This window comes from Takifugu rubripes, chromosome 21 (assembly GCF_901000725.2).
Source record: "Takifugu rubripes chromosome 21, fTakRub1.2, whole genome shotgun sequence".
Taxonomy (NCBI): Eukaryota; Metazoa; Chordata; class Actinopteri; order Tetraodontiformes; family Tetraodontidae; genus Takifugu; species Takifugu rubripes.
Window position 1 is genome coordinate 13255928 of NC_042305.1, and position 26460 is coordinate 13282387.

At 44.2% G+C, this 26460-nt stretch overlaps 1 protein-coding gene across 2 annotated transcripts in view; it reads left to right on the plus strand.

The window, feature by feature from the left end:
• Positions 1–612: 612 nt before the first annotated feature.
• Positions 613–26460, plus strand: part of ank1a (ankyrin 1, erythrocytic a) — a 64657-nt gene continuing 38809 nt past the window's right edge. For both annotated transcript variants that reach the window (XM_029829569.1, XM_029829570.1), the window contains exons 1-2: positions 613–761; positions 9028–9473. In XM_029829569.1, the coding sequence (XP_029685429.1) occupies positions 9348–9473 (126 nt within the window). In that variant the 5' untranslated portion in view covers positions 613–761; positions 9028–9347. The remainder of the gene's footprint in view (positions 762–9027; positions 9474–26460) is intronic.

Here is a 26460-nt window from a genome sequence, read left to right on the forward strand (position 1 = left end):
ATATTGCTTTTGTCCATTTTGAACGAATGTGTTCTGTGAACACAGACTGACATCTATGTCCTGACCTCACAACTGTCCTAGCTGTGTGTAAGGCTCTCTGTGTGTTTAAGGGGCGAAAAACAACAAGAGTGTATTAGTATAAGAATTGAATTCAACCCATTAATCAGGGCAGTGTTCTTGTGTATGCATGTCCTGTTTGCGATCATTAAAGCCACCATTAAACTCACTTTATGAATTTTAATGCTGCTGCTTTATTTATTTTAAGGTTTTTCCTTAAAACAAGACATTGTCCCAATCTCACATTCCAATTCCTACCAGTGATTCTGAGTATGACAAAAGCTGGCTTTTATTTTGCTGAATAGGGAAAAAAAAAACTTTTGTATTTGCCTCAGACTTCATTTTTATTAATTCCATACATACATGGATAGTTTATAGACTCTTGTTTGCAGAGTAGACTTTTTATGCCAACATGTTTCCATCTCTGTACATATTAATATTGACAATTACCCAGATTAGGAGAGAGAGGGTGCAATTTGGGCCGAAGGCATATATCGGCTGTTTGTGGGCGCGGCAGTGTGAGGTGAGAAGGCCCCGCACTGGTGATTAATTACACCCAAGCTCCGTGACAGTGGTGGGCTCTCTACGGGTGCTGTCTGCAGCCGACACAGAGGGAAACCCAGGCTGGCTAATTGACCTGGCTTCTGTAAGGCCATCCATCACACGTGGCCTGAGTGGCCCCGTAAGAAACACATTATTCCAAGGTAAGTTAACCAACTAGCGCATCGCCATGATTCAATTAGTGGTAGCAAAGACGCTACTGCTGCCGTGTGCCCAGAGCCGGTCAAAAAAAGAACTAAACTTTAATTTTAGTTTAACACATTTTGATACAATTTGAAGTATTTATTCTATACAATTTTACTTTCTATAGACTGATATATACTAAACGATTACAGTTATTTTTATTTAATTATTATTATTATTATTTCAGGCAATTATTTAAACACAACACATTCCGCTAGGGGTCTCGCAATCAAAACATTGTGGTGTGGAATCATGGGAGTTGTTGTTTTCCTCCTGCAATATTTACGTTAGAGGTCGCGCTCTGTACTGTTGTTCTCATGGTCCCTCATCCCCTTGAAATCACACTGCAGGGCATGTAAGGATTAGTTTACGTTTTCCACCTATAAACATGTATCGGTTTATTTAATTTTATTTATTTATTTAAAAAAGCACTTACAGAGAGGGATGGTCGCTTCTATTTAGCCTACTAATTTGCATATTCGACAGAGGCAAATCAGGTCTTGAAAGTAAGGGCCATCTACTCCTGGGAAGAAACACTGAATGTCTAATAGAGAATTGAGAATTTCAACTATGAATTAAGTGTAACAATAATGTACATATATTTGGATTTAAAAATTTAACTGTGTGAACAATTTGAAATGATAGTTATTAAAAGTGCAACCTTTAATCGAAATCAGTTATAGTATGGCTAACCAGCTTTTCCCAGTTAACACGGTTTTTAATATGAAACCTATAATTAAGAAAAGTTGTAGTCACACACGTTACCTGTTTATGAAGCTACCCCCTAGCGCCACCTACCTGTGTAACAGCGCATTATGTTTTTACTTTCCCTAAATGCCCTTCTTTAGGTGTGCATCACAATCATTTGCAAATATCTCTCTTTTCTCTAAGAATTAGAGTATGCATCTCTTTTTCATGCACTATTTTCAACCACTTTTATATGTGTCACTGCCCTGTTTACCAGCATGCATAAATATGCAGGAGGATATCTAATCAAATAAATCCATTCATTAGGAGAGGTGCTGGTATTTCTGCTTTTGCATTAATTACATAGTCATTACCATATCAATTAGAGAAATCAGAGATCATGTAATTAAGGTTTAACCAAAAGCACCTGCTGCCTCTGAGCTGCGTTGTGGTTTGTGTGCCTCAGTCTTAATCTAATCTCTGGCCTTTGACAGGACTCTCTCTCATCAATCCTGAGCTGTCAGCTTCCTTTTTGTGTTGTTTTTGTTTATAGGAGTGGTTCGTGACAGTGGTGGGGGTGGCGTTTGGCTAAATGTTGTCATGGTGGTCAGATTGATTGGCAGAGACGCCTGATTAGAAGGGAAGAATGGGAGACAGGTGGAAGGAGGCGTGCCATACATAAGGAACAGATTGGGGATGAAGTGAGTGCTTGCTGGTGTGACAAGCAGAGTCGCGTTGTGTTTAGTGCCTATTAAAGATGACCAGTGACTTTGCAAGGAGGAAAAAAAAAAAAGCCCTCCCGAATGTTCCCGTTAATCACAAATAAACTTAGTGAAATATTTCAGAAATTTGCTTCAGTGACAGTTTAATGTCAACGAGTCTCGGAAGACTGGAAGTGCACGAGTGCAAAGAGAATTGGGAGTGTTCACACTGGCCAGCACCTGTGAGCAAAAGATGAATGAAGCAGCGCAGGCTGCAATAATTTAATGGAAGAGTTGGAGGAAAGCACATGTAGGAATACACAGAGGAACAGAGACAGAAGGAGAGGAAATGAGGAATGAGAGAAGAGATGAGTGAGAGAAGAGGAATGAGACTGGGGGAGGGGGCAGACGCCACCTTCTCTTCCTCCTCCTCCCTCTCCTATGCATTTCCATTCTTACTTTAATGCTCCCACTTTGGCCTTTTTTGCTCCTGTAAGCAAGTGTGCTCACAGCAGCAGTCTGGTCCAGTTATTTAATCTTAAGTAATCTTTAAGACCATTGATCGCTGTCTTCTTCCTTTAGGATACAGTTGCTATTTAAAAAGATTAAACGGAATATTTAGCCATGTTAGTTATATTATTGTTTCGGTTACAGTTGATGTAAATAAATGTGATTTAAAAATATATGGATATGTAATAGTAATGGTGATGTAGTCATTCTAATATGCAGTCAATTAAAATAGTGTTTTGCACTTTCCATAAGTGTTTATGGCATAACTAAAAAGCATAAATCTGTCATTATATCTTGACTTTAACTGCTCATGAGTTCACAAATGAAAAATGTGGCTTGAGTGATGTGAGATAGAATCTCCACTGGCTTATAATCAGTCAACAGGACAACATATCCCATAATCCCCTGTTTCTTTACAATATAATAAAACGGCTAAAGTCAGTAGGCTGTGGTGCAGATGAAATCATAGATTGCCTATAAAAAGCAGACTTGTATATCTGACATAAGGTGTGTGTTAAAGAGCCTGAGATCAAATAGGATGGATGGCAGCTGGAAACGCTCCAGCAGCCTCTTGTTACCGCCCCCTGTTGGTGCCGTCTGTTTCTCAGGTACGTTTCAAAGGAGCCCGAAATAGCAGGAGAGATAAATTTAATAGCTTCAATAACCATTGTCCTTTTTTGAATCAACTTCCCCATCACAGCCAGCTGAGCAATGACATTATCTTTTTCCTCCCACCTATTTACTCTGTTGAGATATTAATCAGGGTATATTGGGATTAATGTGACAAAGAATGACTAGACCACTGTTCACTTACACTTTCTAGCACTGTCAAGAAAAGCTGTTTTCATTTAATCATTTAATGTTCTTAAGAGATGTTTGGGCAGTATTTTATATCTCATTGCTTTTTGTACATCGTTGTTGTGCGCTTTGATACCGCTAGGTGGCAGACTTAACCTAACTTTAGTTCAGTGGAATAGTTTTTTTAGTCTTGAGAATACATTTATTTAGGAAACGGGATGAAAATAGGTCTGCATTGAGAATGCATCAGCTCAATCACATGCATTGCTATCTGCACTTGCTGTAGCTCAGACATTTCACATAGTTGTAAGTTATTTTTGTAGCTGGACCGCAAACGTCACCACATCTCTCCTTAAAGTCCAATAAGAGAAGCAGTTATCTAACTACTAGAACAGGGGTCGGCAACCCGCGGCTCTAGAGCCGCATGCGGCTCTTTAGCGCCGCCCTAGTGGCTCTTTGGAGCTTTAGCAAATATTGGAAAAAGATGTGTGAATATATTTTTTGTTTTAATATAATTTCTGTAGGAGGAAAAACATGACAAACATTCTTAAAGTTTTCCAATGCTGTAAACATTTATATAATAAATATTTAATTTCCACATCTCATTATAATGGAAGTTAAACTTAAAGCACCATCGTACAGCAGAGTGGTAACGTGGTGCGTCATTCTCTCCAGGATGCTCGTTATGTATTTGTAGCCTAATTATCATTTTAATAGTAGGCTAATAAAGCTAATATAGACACTTACAGCATGTGTTGCCTTCATTATAAGGCTTTTAAGTTTTTGCGGCTCCAGACGGATTTGTTATTGTTTTCTTGGTCCAATATGGCTCTTTCAACAGTTTGTGTTGCCGACCCCTGTACTAGAACAACTGGCCAACTCAGCCTTTTAAAAAGCATCACTGTAGCTAACCACTGCTGGCCGGCGCTTTCACCGATCACTGTAAGGAAGAGCAGAATTTTTGAACCTCGCCTGAGGCTGCAACTGGTCCCAGCTGGTGTGACAGAAGCTGCTGAATGCTCTGAACTGCTGTTCACACCAACAAACTGCTTCAGAATCAGTAACACCTGTGGTAGGCAAACATAGCCGTGGAAGACATACATCCCCCAAAACACTCAGCCAAACCCGATGAGCCCTTTAAATGAGGTGGCAGGGTGCCTGAGCCGCGGCACAGTGTGCACACAATGCCTGCCCTTGGTTTGTCACCTGCCATATGGCTTTTCCAATCAGTCCTCTCAACTGGTGCAATGCCAGGAGAGAGATGGCGAAAGAGAGAAATTTCCGGTTGTTTTCTACCTCTTCATGCTCCACTATGGAGGTTAAATCTGAGATATATCTTTATAATAGATACCTGTAAAAGAAACATGGAAGCACAGGAAACCATGTCATTCCTTGGAGCAAGTTTGTATTGGAGCTAATTATAATTCTGTACATTACAAGTTCTATATAAGACCGAGGTCATGTTGTGATCGAAATAGTTTGACTGCAATTATTTAAGCATCAATTAACTGAACAGTGTGCTGACATATCGGCTGCATCGAACTGTGCAGCCCCATGCTGCTGCTCTGAGATCTGCTGCAGTGCAGTATTGAACGGTGCTGTTCCTTACAAAGATGCATCCAGAGGGATGCTGGAATCCATTGTGTAGTCCAGGTTAAGGATCTCTTACACTTGTTATAAAAGCCATTAATTTGACACATGTGTGAACACATTTCAACGGCAGGTTATTTGAATGATCCTTCATATTTAATTGTTTCTCATTCAGGCACTGTTTGCGTCTCAGTGTTGCAGTACCCGTATTGTGCAGTAGGGGGTGCTCCCTAACCTCTATTCCTTCCTGCGCAGTGTTTCTTGCATCTATTGATCCTGCGTGACGAAAGAAAAACCATAATCTGTTTCGCGTGGTTAAAAGACCAGTATTATGATCCTTTGATCCACTGGAGATGACAAAATGCTCCGCCGTGTTGATCTATTCCAGCACAAACACAAGTGTTTTTATTTTTTATCATTTTCATCTGGTTTGGCTGACCAACATTGGTGATGCAGTGGAGCCTCCACAGATGATCATGGTGTAGAGGAGGATGCAGGCCTGTACAAATCTGTATCTGTAGGCTGTGGATTTCTGCCAGCAGCACACGAGAGACTGAAATATTGAGGGGGATTCAGCATGAGCTGCATAGTAAAACCAACCACGCATGATCTGCACCCGCCGTTGGTCCTGATGTGTGATTAGGACTAACACAAAGCAGTCAGATATTGACTGTTACAGCTTTCTGATATAGTGATAAACAAAGACCTTTAAGAATGTTTGCTAGAGAGATATTCTCCAGACCTTTGATGCTGCCTCATCTCTCCTGGATGAGTAGCAGAGGACTAAATTAGAGCAGGAGATGGGAATATTGTCCCAGGAGTTACACCTGCGGTGTGGGTTTTACTTGGTGTAAAACTGATCATTTACTTTTCGCAGAAACTGTATATTATGAATCAAAAGTATCAGGCCAGTTTGTTCTCATTGCAAGTGTATCCTGGTCTTCTGTTTGTAAAATAACCATAAAACTACCGATGGAGTAGGCTCATCCGTCATTAAAGTATATACCTTACCTATGCTTTTCACCCAAACATTATTTCATTACTGTTCTCATTATTGGGTAGTTTGAAGGCAATGCTGTGGCCTGTTGTTTGTCCCTCCAGTGGTGTTGGTGGTGCCTAGAGAAGAGAGGGATCTGTTTATGTGAGAAAAGGCACATTATAGACTGATGATTTAATAATGGCCCAGTGTAAGCTGGTGTGGAAACTCCACAGCACCCCTCTTAAATTAAATAATTAAAGAATTGGGATTTAAATCCATAACTTCTCTATCAGCGGACTAAATAATGTGCTGCCATCATAAGGACAAGTAAGTGATGCTGGACTAAAGCTCTGGCTGTTTTCTGATGAGATGAGTAGATGTTTGCCACTTTTCTGTATCTGACAGCTACAGACACTCGGCATTAGTACAACACATTAGCACCCCAGATGCTTTTTGTTGTGCTTTTTGTGTTGAAGAGTTGTGCAGACAAATGAAAGTAAAGTGAAAATGGAGATGAACAAATAAAGTCTGTCATATATTGTAGTATTCCAGTTTCCTAAATGTGCTTTTATAAATCTACAGTGTGGACATCAGAACAATCCCTCAAAGCAATCTTTGAGGGATGTAACATCAAGCCACTAAGCCCGAACATGCAATATAAAGCGCCTTTCTGAATTTAACACCAGGTTAAGACTTGTTACTGGTTGGTGCAGCATGACTGGTGTGCTGTATATTCCAGGTACAGATGAATAGGTCGTCCCTCTATGTCATGGTCTGCAGTGGAGCGGCTAATGTGCTAGCTGGTGCTGGCCCAGTACGCTCGAGTCAAACTGTGTGTTTCTGTTCTCCCGGGTCCACACAACCTGTGCCCTTGTGTCCCAGGCTAAGACCTCTTGCAGTCACATGACCGCTATGACATCAGGATAGTGGATTCCGATGATACATTTAATTTAATGCCAAAAAAAGACAATCAACAGAGTTGTTGTTGTTGATTTAATTTTATGAATGCTTATTACTTGTGTTGCTTTGGTCAAAGAAGTGAAATTGATGACACTGCTGTCTGTGAAAACATGAACCAGTGTTATTTGAGACATGTACTATGTTGTTGGTGCTTGCAAATGGCTTTCATTAGTCTCTGGAGCTTTAAGCATTTTTAACCACAAATGGAGTTTCCAGTTTTACTACGTTTGTTGTAACATTAAAGTTTTTGTACATTTTAAGAGCTGGTCATGTTCATTTCTGAGCTGTTGGTATTGTGAGAGTAAATTCATTAAACTGTAGAAAAATGGAAGATAGTGAAGGAAGAGCAGAGAGGGCAAAGAGGTTAAACCTGGTCTCCAGCCTCTGGAGATACGCGTTCAGCACTACAGGTGCACCTCTGTGTGACCCAGAGGAGCTCCACTGTTCCGAATTAAAATGGTAGATTTATGACTGCTTTCAGGACAACAAACTGTTTGTCCCCTTTAATCCAAAACTGTTTCTTTAATACTGGACACATCAAGATAAAATTGTTTTCTTTTTTTTCTTTTTTTTTACTCAAATCTAAATTATTTTTCTCCTTCAACCTTCGGAGAGATGGCGTGTTGTCAAGGTCCACGCTCAGATCATCCAGATACTATAAATGGTCCCAATGGCAGCGTTCATTTTCACTGCAGGGTCGTTCCTCCTTTTGCTCGGCACACGCAGCACAAGACCGAACTGGCCAAGCCAAATAAAACCCCTCCATGTTACCAACCCACTCGCTCCTGCTGGGGATTCATTTCGACTCACGGCCCCGGAGTTCAATACTGGGATGAATCTCTTGCCACCGAGCTGTCATGCTGTCATTATTTGTGTGTGTTTGTGTCAAAGAGGGGCCACGTGAGCCCGTGATTTGTTTATTAGCGGCACAGACAGAAGCCAGAATGACCAGTCCGGATTATTAGTATGCTGCAGTGTGGAGAGTGGCTGTCAGAGCAGGAGAAGCTTTTGGCAAGACATCAGAGATGAACACATTAGTGGAGGGCTTTCAGACATAAAGCAATAGCGGTGACATGTATTTATAGTCACTTGAACTGATGAGGACTATTTCAGTTTGGCAGGATTTAAAAAAAAAAAAATAAAAATCCATCGGATGCTAATTATTACCTTCATTTCTGGGAATAAATTTGTGCTTAATATTATCAATTATTAAACTGACAGGCTGTAGATAAATGCCTCCACCTGTCCAGTAAGTAGGATACTAATATTGATTGATAGATGCAGTTGTCCCTCCTACCACACGCATGTGTACTGAAACACGTGCTTAGGCTTCTCCGTTGGTGCCTGATGTATAGTGAGCGGTGCAAAGAGAGATGTTAAAGGATATTTTCTGCCTGCGTCAGCAGCATTGCGGGGTGGAGGAGGAGAAAGAGGGGATGGGAGAGGGGGGCGAGAGGGAGAGCAATGCCGGTAAACAGGTGCCTGCTCCATCAGCACCTACATATAGGAACCTTTCCCTTCTCCCTCATGTAATGGGCAAAGATATCATTTATGTTATCACCCATGATGGACGATCGGGACATGATATTAAGAACCTTTTCATGGCTCTCAGTGGTCCTCTAGTGTGCACACTGCACCAGTCCTCTGTACACGTGAATCAATCCTTTTTGCTGCAGAATCTTAGCAGAGTGACGGTCAGATTTCCCCCATGCATGTTTGCATATATTAATCGCTCTGTTATTCTGGCGTGTCAGTATGGCGCTGTGGTCCTCTGCGTAGCTGAGCAGTCGTCCCCAGAAATGAAATACAGGAAAATGAAACAAAATCAATGCAATGTGAGGAAGGTAAGCTGACTTTGTTTCAAAACAGCCCAGGCTATTCCCCAACGGACTGTTGGGTTATCTTTAATCTGCACTGATCGGGGTTTGAAAGAATTTCATAGGATGTTTAAGAGGAAAAGCCCATAAATTCACCATTATTTACCTTTTATCTTCACCACAGTGCGGAAGGCTGCATAAAAAATGAGCACTGGAAGTGAATGTGTGCGACTGAGAGAGGGAGCATGTGCTGCGACTGAAGGGAGAGGGAGGGAGCGAGAGCGCTGCGCCGCAGTAGCATCCCACAGCAGGCAGCCGAGGACTGTGTGTGACTGCTCTGCTAAACAGGAGGAGGAGGAGGAGGATCGCTCGCAGAGGAACGCACAGCAGCAGCGGCAGTGCTAGTGTCGGCTGGCACCAGGTAGGAGTCCCAGCACCGTCACCCCGCACACCACCGCAGGACCTGGACACGTCAGCGCGGCTCAGAGCGTGACCGGCGGCACCATGGCACAAGCAGCCAAGCAGCTCCGCAAGAACAAGGATTTAGAAGCCCAGGCAGAGCAGGAGCGCAAAGAGAAGGAGGAGGAGAAAGTCAAAAAGAGGAGTCGCTCCCGGGATAAAAAGCGCAAGGTACTGGGACCAGGTGGGGTGGTCGAGGGAAGGGTTCTCTGTCATGCTAAGCTGCTCAGGGGTGATGAGACACACATGGAAACTCGGTCACCAGCGTGTTTCCACTGTGCGTGCGGAGCACCCCTGGAACCACATGTATGTCCTGCGCATACAAACACGGGGAAACGGTAACACACTGCATGCTCTCCTTCTCTCGACTGTCCTGTCTTCCAGGGAAGACAGCACGGTGCCTCTCACTGTCTCTCTCTCTTCACATCCCTCTCTCCTCCTTTGCCTTCGCACTGCAGTATGGTCTCTTCACAACAGAATTTCCTCATTCATGGAGACAGCTTGTCAGTTTCTACAACGCCCCCCCCCCCCCCCCCCCCCCCAATAACAACACGGCTTTTTCTCCGTTTGGTGCTACAATGACCGCAGAGCTGAACCCGCAGCCTCCTGTCTGACTGGGAAGTCCCAGGCAGAGCTTGCTAATGATCCGCCGCAGCTCCGCCGCTGGAGGACTGCAGGGATGTCTCATCCACTCTGGTTTCATTCTGATTTCTCTCCCGACCCTTTAATGAAAATGAGTCATCCGCAGATTGTGCTGCTGCGGATCGGAGGTAAATTGGTCATGAGCGAACGAGTGAGAGTCCAGCTGCCCCGTGATCCTGCACTGTGCCAGGCTGGCTGTAAACCAATCTGATGCTGATGCAGTAGAGACAGTGTTATGGACAGGAACCCAGTACAGCTCCCATTTTTCCACAGAGGTGAGCCAGAGCTGAGAAGGGTTGTTCATCCTGTTTGATTGCACAGTGCAGGAAGGCCAAATCTAGTTGAGTAAAGAGATGGAGAGGATGGCAGAGAGTCTGCAGCCACTGTCCAATAGGGTTTTTTTTTTCTTCCGTGCAATCCCTCCGAGAGAGTCTTTGTGCTCAATATGGTAAAAAGGTGTGCAGAGGAAAGACTGCAGCTCCTACAGTATGAGAGGAGTAATGCAGCCCAACTTTGACTGAAAGTATGTGGTTTCCGAGGATCCCATATCGCTTACGTAACCATGCAGCTTACGTCTTCTAAATAAGCTTCTTGACTCTCTTCCATCTCCCCCTCCCTACCTCTCCTTTTTTTAACCAGTGGCTCACAGCCATTCCTGGTTTCTGGAGCAGATGCTAATGCTGGGGAATTCTCTCTTTTTATCCTTCTTACTCTCCAGTGCCCTCTTTGTCTCCTCTCCGGTGCCTGCAGCTCTGCAGTCAAGTTCTACAGTCATTCATAAGTTACCTGATTGTGCTTCTCTACATTGCAATCATCTGGGCTCTTTTCTTGGTCTTCCACGCAGCACCAGTTTTATGGTAGTTTTTTCCATCAGCTGTCTTTAAGAATTGCTCTGCACCCTTGGGACCCCCCCCCCCCTCCCCATCACTGTAGACAAGGTCAGCTCTTTGTGTCACAGTAGATCTTTTATTCAGCAAACCTGATTTATTTTTTTTTTATTTTTTTTTGCTCAAACGTGAAAACACTGACTCACCATTTATATTTTCAGAAGCAAACCAAGCTTCAGATGTGTTCCTGGTCACAGAACGGCTCAGCTGAGTAGTGAGGAATGAATCACAGCTGCAATTGCTGACATTTCACTGCTGTTTTCATCCATTGCTGATCTTTTATTTATGATAGCAGGAGCAGGTATTGTTAGTATAGCCATGCACACTTCTGACTGTACACAACTGACTGACTTTCATTTCCAGGCTGACTCAAGGAGGACCTGACTTGATTTGGTAGGTCACAGGTCAACTAACCAATGACTTGACTACTACATACACTTGGACTCAAGGATGAAATGATTGATCACCTTGTTGAGTCATCTTTGTCTTTTAGTACTGGTTTGGGTCATTCAGCCTCCAGGCAGCAAAAAACCCACCTTTTTCCTATTGAAACATGTGAGTTTGACATGATTTGAAGTCCCTGGTGTCATCCTGCCATCTCCTTTAATCCAGGCGTGGGGGGGCCTTTTTGCTGTTTGTTAGCTCACAGAAAGTAAATTCCCAGTTGAAATGCTCTGGGGGCCTTGGTGGTTTGCATGTTCTCCCTGGGTCTGTGTGGATTCTCTCCGGGTACTCCGGCTTCCCCCCCACAGTCCAAAAACATGGGTTTGGGGGATTAGAAGGGGGATAGATGTCCTTTAATCCTTTCTACTTCTGAACAGGCTGTTGGTTCCAGTCCTGAACAGTTTTGGTCCTCTGGTTGCCTCTGACTATTGTTGGGAAATGCAATGTAGGCAATTTGTTGGGTTAATGTACGACTCTAAGTGCCTTCATATAGTAGCTGTAACCAGACGTTGCAGCTGTCTTGAAATTGCTTTTATTGCCAAGTCTGCCTTTTTGTCTTTTTGTTGTCAATAGCTTTTTATGTTTATGCATGCCGTAATATGGACAGTATAAACATATTTGGTAATATAGTAAAAACATTTCCAAGGATAAATCCAATTCCCTGTCAATGAGCAAATGTTACCAAGACACAGAAGATGCATTCTAGAAGTTAACAATAAAGCATCTCAAACTAACTCTTGCTTATATAAGTAAATGCCATTTTTATGTTCTTTGAATTTTCTTGTGGCAAACAATACATGGCTTATCCAAAATGAAACTTTGTACAGTTTAATGCTGTGGAGCTGCAGCTATCAATGCATTAATCATGTCTGCTTTTCTGGAAAAAACTAATAAAAGAATCATCAATAATCCAATGTCCTAAAAAAAAGTTAATAAATAGTTAACATTTTATGGCCTTTATGTTTTGGGTAGATGTGTTGGAAATATGGAAACGGCCAGCAAGTTGTCATTCTTGCACATGTCAGAGTGTCACCTTTCTTTTACACCATGTTTGTCTATAATCAACACAATAAATTACGTGACCAAATCATTTGCAGTTCTGTATTCAAGATCCTCAATACGAGATAGTCGTGGCGAGTTGCTGCTGGTTATTATAAACTGTTAAGACTCTGCAACGTTATGGTGAAAGAGTTATCTCTCATCTGTATTCAAAGCACACTGTAGCTGCAGTGAATTATTCTTTATTGTGGCTAAAATGTGAGCCAAACTGTTGCAGTGCTGCCTGTTCCCCATGTTTCTGTGTGTGCTCAGGTTTGGTGCAGTGGATTAGGGGTGCTGCAGCAGTGACTAAGCCCATCACAGACAATCCCAGTACCTTTGAGTTGATCGGCCTGTCTGTCAGCACCGGCTCAGGCCACCACGAGGAATTCAATCATGTGCAGTCGCATCATTCGGATGTCGTCATTTCACTGCGACTCGTGATTGTTTTTCTCATCAACTGCTGTCTTCATCTTTAAACCAGTTTTTTGATGTATTTTACAGAGTATGGATGGTTTTAGATTTATTCATTCAAGCGTCTGTGTGTGGAAAAGCTCTACCTGAGAGCAGAGCGATGACGCGCACGATGGCGAGTGTGTATTTTGGGAAAAGCGTCTGGGCTGTGGCTCAGGTGGACCAGCACAGCCCTCAAACACATGACTCAGCAGACATGGTCGAGGCATTCAGTCATGCCGATGGAGCCTTGGAATGAGCCTCAATCAGCCCAGCTCCCGCCTCTACAGTAAATGCTGCTGGTGCAGGTTGGCAGGGAGCTGCATCCTACTTTCCTTTTTAATTAAAGGGGGGAAGAAGGCTCGTGTGATGCCAGATCACCAACCCCCACTTCTTTTCCTCCTTCACTTCCTTTTATTGGGTCTTTGTGAGCTGTTAGTATCACCACACCCAGCTGATTTTTAGCTCAGAGATGAGACAAATCCTTTGCTGAAAAGGTGCTGTCTGATCTTTGTGAAAGAATCGAACCGAAGACGACAAAAATAACATCAGGCGTGCAGCGGCGGCTCCCTCTCTGCTTGGGTTCGGCTTCCCTGACTCTCCGAATCCTCGGGATGTTTTTAAACTGTGGAACGGCGATGAGGATTTTGGATCCTGACTGTGGCGATTCATTCTTTGGGTTGGAGCCCGATGCGACGTGCACCTGCGCCCCTTCACTGCATGCCGTTACCTCTGTATTAACAGAAGCAGCCTGCTATTACATGACTGCAGTCCTTCGGGAAGACCAGCCAGATTTTACATTAACAGCATCTGTTTGTGTTTGTCCTCCCCCCTGAAAGCTTAAATCTCTGATAGCATGTGGGGGATGTGTCATATTGTAAGGGGCTTCCTTGCGTTCCCACCCTGTCGCCGCCCTCCGTTCATCTTTCCCTCTATTGCTCTCCTCGCCCGAGTGCGCCACCGTCTCCTCCCAATTGTTGTCTAATGGTGCAGCTGTTACGTAACACCCTGGAACACGGATTGAGAGATCAGGGTTATTGCGATGGCTCCCCGTCACGTCTAAATCAAAAGAAGAGGCAAAAAAAACCCAAAGTGCTGCACCAGAGAATTTTATTTGCCACGGCTGAATGGATGATTGTCAGAAACACAAGTTTGGGTGCCTGTTACAAAGGCTCTTTCCTCTAAGCCTGATCCGCGTGAGCATTGCGGGTGGTCTCCGTCCTGCCTCCATATCCTCGTCCTCTGCAGCATCTCATGCACTGATAGCTACAGTAGCTGTTTGCCTCTGCAGTGGGCAACCTACCACTTATAGTATTGATTGGCTATTTTTCAACATTTACCGAGAGGATTTATTTATCCTACGTGCCTTGCTCTGTACCAGTGGACATGCAGTTCATGCAGTAGGTGGCAGGCGAAATTTGCTGCATTTTTAGGGTGGTTTTTTTTGTTTGTTTGTTTGTATGTGTGTGGCTATATCTTATTCCCATTCAAAAATCGGTGCCACTGTTAAAAATTCTCACTATGGAGAATGCAAATGTAAATTTCTAATTGTGAGTTATGCACACTTCCACACCATTAACAGAGTTTGCATTGAAGTGTCTATGGACCATTTGGGCTCCGGGACTTTTCGGTGTTACTGGGCTGTAGCCTTTTATCTGTTAAACAACCTCTAAATAGAATAGTAAAAACTAACCCACATACCTGACATGGTTGAAGGAGCAGGGATTTTACTGCCAAAACCTCAGTTGTGTGGAAACACGTTACTTTATTATTTTGGGGAGAAATTGAATCTCCAGGAGAACAGCAAGGAAATGCCCTATGTTCACTGTATAAAAACTGGAACTGTTCTTTGCAGCTGTTTATCGGCAATAAAGATAAGCAATATCGTACTGCCTTCACCGTACTAGTAAAAAATAGTTGTGCATGTTTTGCAGTGTGTATTTTTGTGTTTGAAGTGGGTAGCTGCTGTGGATCTGCAGTCTCTGCCTGTGTGGGAAGAAAGTGAATACGAGTGTTCAGAGGAAAAGATGTGGCCCAGAGGTAGAGCTGGGCCCTCATGAGGCCTGTGGCCTTGTTTGGCTCTTTAAAGCATCACTCTTCTGACAGCTGATGACACATCTTCCATTTCTTAAGTCATCTAATCCTTGTGTCAAATGTCATCAGTCTGTCATAGAACCCTGCGCCTGCGATTAGAAGCTTAGTCATTTGTAAAGCCCCCTCATCTGAGCCTGCTGGTGGGAGAGGTGGCGTCATGTTGACATGATCCTCCTCACCTCTAACACAACCTGTGTTCATTTGATGGAGGTGTGTAATACCCAGACCACAGAACGATTCAGGACCTCATTTATTCATCTACATGTTGATACAAGTTTGGGCTTGTGTTGTTGCTATGACTGCAGTGTTTATTGTTCCCTGTTTGTGACATTGACAGCAACAGAGAGCCTGTTGACTTGACCATAAATATCTGGCCATTATCTGACTTCTGGAGCTATCAGATTATTCAAGTGATCGTGTAAACAGCAAGTCCAGGAAGAGCCTCTTAAAGTGAAGAGGAGACAAATATTTAGCTTCTACATTAGGACCACTGACGACAGGACCGCCAATTCAGGTAAATGTGTGAATATAGTGTATTGCTACTACAAGTTAGTATTCACATCTCACCTTTGACCTTGGATCAAAATAAATCCATACCCACCCACTCACTGTCCGTAAACTTTTGATAACTGCATCTTCCTTGGGAGATGGAGTTTCCCACTTGCCATATAATACATGTAACACGATCAGATATCCATTTTTATCATTTCCTGTTTTCAAGGTCACATGTGACCTCTAGAATCTTGAGAATCTCTAGAACACACATACACACAAAGGAAGAAGGACCATAAAAATGAATCTCCATGGTGATATGACTAAAATGTTTTAGAACCACATAATGAGTAAATCATATCCGACATGATTACGGGTACCTGGATTTTCCTTCCAGCATGAGGATGTACTGCCACAGGTGGGACGGCTCTGGCAGTGATGTCGCCTCCTTCCATGATGAGTGGCGCGCACCATTGTTCCTAAACGGTTCGTGTTCGTACGTTTTGTGACTGCAAACCTGACGTCAGGCTTGCTCGCGTGCCTGTGTGTGAGCTCACGCCTTCGTTTAGCATCGAGGCACGTGAGTTGTCATGTGGCACAGGATTTACTAGCTGAGAGGATAGCGGTGTCACCCAGCCTCTAATTGGCTGACCCCAGAGATTTTTCTTGCACAGATTCAGAGGCAGGTTCCCGCCCCCTCCCCTTCCTCCCCCCCCCGCCCTACAGTGCATTCCTCCATCCCGCCCATAATCAATCCTCCTGCTACGGAATACAACTCCTCGCCTCTCTCTCTCTCCCTCTCTCACTGCCGCAGTTCCTCACTGCAACACTGTTGGATCAAACCTTTTATTCTCAACCTCTCAGTCTTCCCTTGTTTGCAAACATCGTAGAGTCTCATTTACTGAGAGGGAGCGAGGAGGGGAGATTATATAGTGAGCAGCAAAGATAAGCAGGCGTATCAGTGGTTTTCAGTGTTGCAGCAGGCTAATATTTTAGGCTGGCAGGGAAATACAAACATGCGCCGTGTAGGTAGATAGAGGATAATCGACTTAACTCCACATTTAACACCCTAAACAGACATTTACTGTTTGCTTTCTGCCGCATTTTCCCTGACTGGGAGGAAGGGGTCGGTCCATGGGGACTGAATTGGTTTCCGTCCAGGAAGGAGAATCTGAGTGCAGGCAGCAGAGTTACAAGGTCAAGCGCACCTCGATCACATGTTAGCCCACATGCATGCAGACCTTCTCTGTCAGGCAGCTCTTACTCAGCACAGGCACTCTGAGAAAGTTAGATGTTGCCATCTAGTGTTTACAGAGAAGACTTTCTGTATCATCACTGACATCATCTCTTTGTTTTTCTCTAATTTCCCCCCCGTTAGGATTAGTTATGATGCCCCTTTCTGTCCTCCCATTAGAGAGGGAAACACTATCCGTCACATGACCAGTCGCTCTTACTCGCATCCATATTTCATTTCCTGCACACATACGTGCTGCACTGAAAATCCATTCTAACCACATGGTTCATGGTCATGTCAGCATAACGCCCTGTTTTTCTCCTCCTTTTCCAGCAACATTTTGCAATGGAGGCACGGTGACACGTTACAAATGTCATTTTCTTCGCTAAATTATTGATTCAATCAAAGGTAGATCCCCGCTTCCAGATGAACATCTACATTTGCAATGCCCACATCCATTTTCTCTGCTTTTTCCAGTCTGCTCACATAGAAGCCTTTCTTCACCACTTGGCGGAGTTCCGTTGCCACGCTTCTTTTCTCCCATTTGCCCTGTCGTAGAGTGAAGATTCTAAGTGAAGAAGAAAATATAGCAGAGCTGGAGGCAGTGGAGGACAGTTAGTTTGCCAGTAATGGAGAAAATATTTGTTAGAGCATACAGCACCGGACTCGGGCCTCAGCATCCCTTTAGGGCACAGGCCTTTAATTGCCTCTCTCTCCCACGTCCTCTCCTATTGCAGCTCTGCCCTGTGTGTTCTCTACCTGTTTTTATGTTGGTTGGTTTGGCTTTATGTTCCATGAAATTTCAAAATTTATTACAGATATTTTAATCCTACAACAATGTGGGCTTGGAAAGAAACCTCTTCTGGCATTAAGAGGGTTGCGTTTGTTGTTAAATAAATGTTTTTGCCATTCTGTCTTGTATCTTGATGTCACAATGTATCACCTACAGCAATGGTTTCCATTGTGATTTTAGAAAGTGATCATACAGTATAAACACTGCTCACAGGACACATGAAGGGGTGGGTTGATCTCGGCTCCCTCTGCTGGTCAGAGTTATATCTAAACTCTGCAACATTACAGCAACGTTCAGCCGTACAAACCTGTCAGCAACAGTCAGAAAAGGTGTGACGGACCTGGTAGCGAGTGTGTGTTGATCTCACACACTTCCCACCTCTCTCTCACACATCCACGCATACAAAACCTCACAGCAGTTGTTCCGTAACAGCGTTCGGCAACACTGATGCGCACAATCATCAATTATTCATTAGGCATTTCTGCTCTAGGTTCAGCCATTGACAGAGGCGTGAGATGTAAGGATGAAGTACTGAAATAATTATTTTTATAAAAAATGCTCGGATATGCTGTGGGAATGATAAAAGCTAATGATTATCGCTCCGCAGTTCCTCCTAAAGCACCTCTTCCTCTGCAGTTAAACACATACAGGCGTAACATATGATCAAGACCCTCTGATTTATTTTTCATTTGGGGAACATTTATCTCGCTGCCAGTAAAGGATCGGCGTCTCTCTGTGCATGCCTCATAAACCCCAAACATTGCTCAATCCTCTCTCTGTAAATAACTGGAGGTTGTTCCTTTAACTCTTTAACGGCACAATCGTTTGGCAGAGGCTTGACCTGTCCTCTGACTTTATTGCTAGGCAACAGCAAACATTCCGGTGAACAATCGGGAACTCCCACTGGACTCCCCGTCTGGTTAAAACCTGAGCACATGGTCTGAACGGTGACTTTCTCTGTGAATAGTGATGATGACAGAGGAAGAGCAGCCTTGGATATCGTCATTACCATGTCCTGCCATTACATGAAGTGTCCCTGCAGGTGTTCTGTCCACATGAGACAACATGAACTGTGGTTGATTGTTTGCTCTGACATCCATCATCATGGTCTGAATCGGTCTGGGCTGAACTGCCCTCTGACTGAAGCGCCAGTTTTTGAGTATCAGTGAAAACAAAGAACATCTAATCAAAGCAGAAATTGAAAACCGTATATGAAATACTGCCACACACTCTGTATTCTTGGTAAATATGGAAAATATTACTGCCATGCTAGCGGTTAACGGATATCTCACTGAAATTGCAGTGGAACGGTGATCTTTCGTGAACTCTAGAGGTGAGATGGACGAGTCCTGGTCCGTCTTAGTCACGCTATCTGAAAGCATATTTTGCAACGTTATCAAAAAGCCACAACGGCAGGAAAGAAGAAGTCCAGAAGCTGCTGGGAGCGAAAGACAAATGATGCTGCATGGTTTCAACAGCAGCAGATCGCAGCAGTTGAGGTAAAATGTGAATATGATCACAGGCCCATTTCACATATTTGTGTTCTGTCAGAACCTGCCACAAGATCCAGCAAGTGAGAACTGATGACTCGCCGCTCATTCTTGCTGACGGCGGCGTTTCTGTCCCTGACTGCAGTGCAGCTTCAGTGGACTGAAATCAGACCAGTGCGAGGTAGAATTCCCTTCAGAACAGAACCTTAAAAACTCGTTTCGGTTTTTAAATACGACAGAGGTCTACATGTGCAAACAGGCCCACGAGTCTGGGTGGCTTCTAGAAATGGTCATGTGACCACTGAGCAGCAGACGAAACCAGTTATAGTGACCGCGTAAACCTGCCATTGTTTATGATCAGTTTAAACTGCAACGACAACTTGGGGACAGGGTAGACAATTCCAGAGAGGACTCCTGGACCAGGGATTGTTTTTCAGCATATCCCACCAGACCCTCTGCAGAGCTCATGAATATGGACACTGAGGCTGATTGATGGTGCAGTAGGGTTGTGCTGAGGAGCAGACAGGCCGAGAGGAGGAGGTTTAGACTTATTTTATAGATCAATGCAGCCTCGGAGGATACATGGGTGCAGAACAGAACCAGGACCAGGGGGACACAAATAAATGCTGACTGACCTGAGTGCTTGTGAATCTGTGTGCCTGCCTGAACGAACATCTGTAATTGGTGTCTGCCGAGGCCGTTTTTTAGCGCAGGACCTAAAACACCGAACGCGGCGATGTGCGTGCTGACTGTTGGAGTGGAGACGCTGATCGGTGCAGGCAGGTCTGGTGCTGTGTGGTCCACAGCACTGCAGGGTCATGAATGATTTAACAGCAGGAGAGGTGAGCTCTGTCCTCCAGATACATGCAGACGGAAAATGATTCACTTCCATCCAGGGACGCACCGTTAAGTCCACGCTCTGAACTATAATAAATAATTTTAATAATGATAATCTCCGTTCAGATGCAACCCTGTGGATACTGCTCTCTCTTTGTAATACATCAGGAACTGATTGATACATATGAATATTATATTTCAGGACAGCACTTAGACTCATCACATCCAGAGTTTAACTATTGCTGTCAGTAAAAGGTTATTGGAACTTTAAATATAAACATGGATGGAATCTGAGGTGTCGTTATCAATGAACTTTACCTTTTATTTGAATTTGTGTTGTAAAAGCCACAATGTGCAGTGTGTGAAGGGAGAGGAGTTAGGCCGACGCTCCAATATGTCTCGCAGACAGCAAGGACATGGACACACGAAGGACACGTTCATCAGAGCTGGAAAGAATCCATGAGAAGACACGTTGGGCATCAGCGGAGGACGGGCTTGATGAAGATTAATGACGTGGCCGATGAAGCTGTGGCCATTTAAAGAAAAAAAAAAAGGAGGGAAACCATTTATGGTGTGGATGGAAGACTCGTCTGAGGTCTTATGAATAGGCTGGATGAGCTTTTTTCCCAGAACTGCTGCTTGAGTATAGTATATCGCCTATTTCACTGGTAGCTTTTTTCCCCTCCTCTTGACCCCGGCCATCCGGTACAGCTCCAGTTAGACTGTTCCCTCTCATCACGTCTCTAACCCTCAATTCTTTTTGTTTCTTTTCTTCAGTTCCATTGTTTTTTTTAAGCCACTTACATTCTTTTACTGTCCTTTTCTGTCCTTTTTTAGTCCTTGAATTGACCCCAGCTCCACTGTGTCTGCTTCTTCGTGTGTGTTCGGCTTTGACAGCCCCCTCGAGCCACTCCCACCCATCAAATCCTAATTCAAGTGCTCTCTTGCTTTTGCTTTGATGGATGTTGGTATGTTTTTCATTTGCCGGAAGAATACCTGCCTTATGAGGACGTGGTGAGTGTTTTTGTCCGGCCACAGGTGTGCTGAGTTGAGTTTATATTTGTTCCTGTTTCAATAATGGAGTGGAAATTTAATTTAGCTTTCACCTCAGTCATTGCAATTATTTCCAGATTAGCAGTTTAGCTACCCAAAAAAGGACAGCAAGATCTTTGGAGTTTGTTTAAGGCCAAAAGAAGCGAACCTAAATTCTTAAAAAGCCTTTTCAATTTATTCATTCAGCCTTGATGTGACATGTTATGTTCCCTATGTACGAAAAGTGGAGATGGCGGATATGTCGCCCTCTGGTGGATGACTGCAGTACAACGGAAGGCCTCATTTTAGGTATCGTCTTACATCTGCTTTTTCCATTTTTCTTTTGCTGCATTGACGTCTATAGTCTCAAATGATTGATTTCCTCAGACCCTCTAAATCTGTGGCTCTGTCCATGAAGATAGAAGATGAAGGATTTCCCTGGGTTCTGCCCTCCTCTTCATCCTCATCTCTACACTGTGTTTGATCTCACTCATCAGTGCTTCCATAGAGGCAGGCAGATGAGGAGAGGAAAAAAATAGATGAGGAGGAGGAGGAGGGCCATAGAGGGGCGAGATGAACATACCATAGAAGGGAAGCAGAGGACAGGATTTAAAAAAAGGGAGGAAATGAGGGGGTAACTTGACGGCTGTGTGGATGGAGAGGCGTGAAAAGCTCCATGAAAGCATCTTGACTGTCCACCAACGGCATGAGCCCCACATGGCTGATAAGAATGATGAAAAGAAGAATGATGACAGTTGGGCTGCCAATCCAGGGCTATTTTTAGTTACTCTGAACTTGCCCGCTTTGTTTTTGCCAAAGGAATGTTTCAGGACAAGTAGCCATGGACTTGTCTGCAGCAATAGAAGGCGTGAGCATATCTGTAGCCTAGCGCTTGTCCTAGTGTGCACGTGGATATGGATTTAAGCCACATGCCATTAGGGCTGACTACAGAATCAGTAAAGAGCTGCAGTGAGGTGTGTGTGCACGTGCCTGTGTGTGCCGGCGCTGCATGGAGCTTGATATCGGATGTATTTTGAAGCCTTGAAAACTGCGGTGTGCGCTGGTAAAACACCTTTATTACCAAAACCTCGGCTCCCTTTTAAGCTCTGCGCCTGTTTGGGAGTGATTTCATGATTTCTGACGCTGAAACTTGTTGCAAATGCTGTCATTTCCTGTCGTAACCGGCGGTGCTGCATTCAGCAGTACAGCATATTTTTCCTGTACGTGTCGCGCAGGCTTCAGCACCTGCAATCGGGCTGGGCTGTAACCAAGCCCGGCACCAGGGTCTCCCTGAGGCCTGAGTCAGCACCAGCAAGAGGAAAAAGAGTAATAAATGTTTGGTTGTTTTTTTTTAAAAACTCGGTCGGTCTGTCTGTCTGTCAGAGAGATAAATCGGAAAGTTATGAACAGATTTTAATGACATTTTCAGAAAATGTTGACAGTGGGCCAAAGAGCAGATGATTAACTTGTGGTGATGCTCCAGATTCTGGAGGGACTTTGACCTTGGAGCTTCCAAAGGTGAATGCCAAGGGCCTTGATCACAAAGCGACCAATGTGATGCAGCCTTGTATTACTACTGCCTATATTATAATAACTACTATACTATGGTGGGCAGTGGTAGCTCAGTCTGTTGGGAATTGAGCTGAGAAGCGGAGGGTTCACAGGTCAAGTCCCAGTGCAGGAAACACATGGAAGGTGTTCTGCTAGTAGGGGAAGGTGCCAGAACACCTTCAAAGCACTGCTGAGGGACCCTTGAGCAAGGCACCAAATCCACAACTGCTCATATAGGGCCCTGCCATGAACTGGCAACTCATCCAGGGGTGGACCCTGTCCTCGCCCACTGTGACCCTGAAAGGGATAAAGCAGTCTAGAAGATGAGGTACTACACTATAGGTGTAAGTCACAATATGTGGCAAAAGGAGCTGCTTGTTGGAGCTCTGCAATCTCCACGTTGCTATGGTGAGCACCTCTGACAGCCAACCTTCCGTTTGTGCGTTAAATTAACAAACTTGTCCCGTTCTCTTTATGTGTAATATGCACCAGTGGCATTGCACTGCACTCGTATTTGATTTCTTTCTCCTACTTTAGTTTTACATTCATTTCCAGACAGCTTTGCTATTGCTGTATACTGACTTACTGTAGTTTTACAGCACCCTTTCATGTGTATCTGTGTCAGTACACATTTGCATCTACATAGCATGTGCACAAGCTGTGCTGGGAGAAAAGTCATGCGTGTTACATATTGGAGGTGTCTGCCGTGTCCCTGGAGAGAGCTGAAGGTGGCGAGCGCACGGCTTTGATAGATGACCGCTAAAAAAAACAACTGCTGAACACTAACATAAAACGTGTGTGTGCACACAAACAGCTGTACTAATGCAGCCAAGGACATCTGTGTGTGGGTGTGTGTGTTGTCTTGTGTGTGGGTGCTGTTTTGTGTGTGACCACTTGAGGGCAGCAGCAGTAGAAAGTGACAGCGTTAGCACTAGCGTAGCCTTCTGGATAACGTAGGTAACGTTCTCTGTTCGTGAACATGTGCTACATTCTACAGTGTCATTGAGTTTTTGCTCTGAATAAAACCAGACCAACCTAGAATTACGCTCATCACCCATGACTTTACTCAATGTAATTATGTTTACGTTTATATACATGTGTGTCGGGTGCATTAAAGCAGTGGTGTTGACATTAGTGGCGAGACAACACACTGGTTATGTCTGCACTGCAGCCTATTCAGTCCAGTTCATTGACAGCCGTGACCTCAGTTTATAGACCGAGCTGCATTGTTCCTGATAATGTTTGCAATAAAGCAGCTGTAGGTTTAGTCTCCGCATGGCTCTGGGCTGCATGTATTAAAGCATTTTTTATGCACTTGGCAGGGGTGTGTGCCGGAGTGGCTGGTGGTGCTGTTGGAGTTTTGACGTGAGTCTGGGTAATCCACCGGCTGCCCCGCTATGCTTGTGCGTGGCTGTGGGCTCGCCCCACACAAAAGAGCAGACCTGAAAAGCACCATAATGAGGCACAGGCTGAAAGAAAAGGCATGTCGCTTTCTATTTCTCCGAGCCAAATGAAAAGAGCAACATAAAAGAGTAAAAGACAAGAATGAAAGATGAAAATAAGCCTCCCAAATCCAGATTTCTGGCTGCCCTGTCTCTTTGAGTTTATCTGTTTTTCATGCATGTTTTATTATGGTAATGAAATGCTGGATAAAAATACTCTGGCGTGCAGGGTCGACACTGGAAAGTGGAGAAAACATGTGGGAGGGCTTTGTGGTCCCACTATAAATAGTGTCATTGACTTAAAAAAAGAAAGGAAAAAAAAGTAGCTCTTCTCTGCTCCATTTTTGGTTTGAATTTTTCCAACATATACATATGACAAAAAATATGATGTCCCATTTTCAAAGTGTAAATATCATCAATGCATCAAACCACAGTAGATGGCAGATTCATGGGAACTCAATACGGATAGAAACATAAATAGTAACACGGTGGCATTTCGGGTTGGTGATAGAACATAAAGACGCCGACTGTGCAATCACCAACACAAGCGTGAGCAGAACACGGAGAGGATGAACGTGAGCAGCTGGGCAGTTAGACGGGGGCGAGAGGTAGAGGTGACTGCGCCGTCCGTCCTCTTCATCCCACCTGGTGGCTCCACCTGTACCCCTCCGGACTCAAACTCTCAAACTGCATCTGCTCATGGTGCCGCGGATGGCCGCCGCCCGCCACGGCCCAGGCAGCTCCCGGTTTTACATTATTTATCAGGCGGAGATCTGCAGAGTGTTTCTACTTTCCCTGCTCTCTTATGCCTCCTCACTTGCCTGGTGGTTTTTTTTTAACGCATGCACTCATTTACACCCACATACACGTAAAACCTCTCATCCATCTAAATATATTTTGGCCCCGGTGTTTAATTTATTTGTATGTGATGGGGTTAGCAAAAAGTTAGTTTTGCAGTACAGTCTATTCATTCTATTAATAACAGTTTGAGACGTGTGTCCTGCCATATAATCAACAAATAAACTAATACATGTACAATTACAGTTAAATATTAAAAAAAAAAAACACAACAAGAACGGAGTAATGACCTTGCAGCGCACCAGAGCAGTAGCACTTAGGAAGAGGGTTCGATTACAGGCTTGGGGTCTCTATCTAGAATTTCTATGTTCTTCATGTTTTCCTCAGGTGTTCTGGTTTCCCACAGTCCATGAACACGCACAAGTTACCAGCAGTTGTGAGTGAATGGTGCGGAACCTGTTAAAAGTCTTGTTTATGGATAATGTACCCTCTAATGTACCTCCAAGGTGAGCCAGCTCACCAACCAACAAATTAGGGTAAAAACACACACAAATCCATTCTATTAGCAAAGGCAAACCCTGATTACCAGTAAATTCCTTTTTCTTTTCGCAGGCTGTTTTTCAACGTGCAGTTTTATCTTCCAATTACTTGCGTAATCTTTCACCCGTGATGCGTTCAGGTGCATTGAGGTGACAGCAGGAGCTAGGATAGATCAAATGATTTATTAGGTTCAGAGAAAGCTTTTTACAGTTCTGCTGCTGTTAGAATGGCAAATGATCCCTTTTTTCTTTTAGTAAATTAATAATTTAGTGACAGTCCACTTAGTTTAGATACTGTGTCAGCACTTCATGAGAAACTAGACGGGCAACAGCCTGGTTTGAGTCATGGAGTTAGCGCTTTATTATCCGATGTATCCTGAACCTCAGGATAACGGTGGGGCCGGAGAACGATGCCACAGGACTGCAACAAACTGATCTGACATGTCTGGAGGCAGGTGATTGATTCTCAGTGCTGCAGGCATTTTATTTTTACCATTGTGTTCACTCTCAGCTGAGAGATGTATTACTCACTTTACTATAATTTATCGTGGTAGCCATATAAGAATGAACACCGTTTCAGTTTCTTTGCACATGTTCCACACCTCACGTTGACCACTGGGCTGCAGTTTAAGTCTGTTTTTGATCAAATGTCTTTCAGTGCTGAAAAGCAACATTAAATGATTTAGTAAACCAATATATTATTGCTGGAGCTGAACGAAGGCTTGTCGTCTCTGTAGTTACACTCCCATGTCAAGCAGTAACAACCTCCACACAAAAGAGCATCAGAAAAGGTGAAGAGGGCGTCGAACAGAGCCTAAACGATGCCACCAGTGTGACTCTGCCCCATGTTTGTCTTGGATTTTCATGTAAATTACACCCAAATGCCAAACAGCTGCAAGTTAGTCGTCCCAAGACTAGGAGTGTTATCCCTTTATCCCGTTAATCTACAGTGGAACGGTTTGGGCTCCCTGTGTGTCTGTTTGCTGCCCAGCGGCTCTGCAGAAACTCTTACTCTTATCAGCACCTCTCTCGCCCCTCAGCCCCCCCCCCCCCCTGCCACCCCATCACCCCTCTCTCCCTGTCATCACAAACCGTCTGCCACTTAATCCAATTATCCTTTAAAGCTGACACGCTCGGCAGCTCACAGCAGAACTCCGTTGCTGACACGCCGCGCGTCACGTCTGCAACCGTATGCAAAGTCAGGGCTTTTAAGCGCCATCGCTGCAAACGCTATGCATAGATGAAGGTCTGGGAGGGTGCAAATGCACACACGGAAGGTTCCGTCAGAAGGGTGAAACGTTGGTGTTTGCCACCCCACAGTGGAAAGGCCCTCCTCTATTTTCAGGTGTCCTCAGAGGGGCTCTGGCCTCTGCTGTCTCCCACTGATTCACT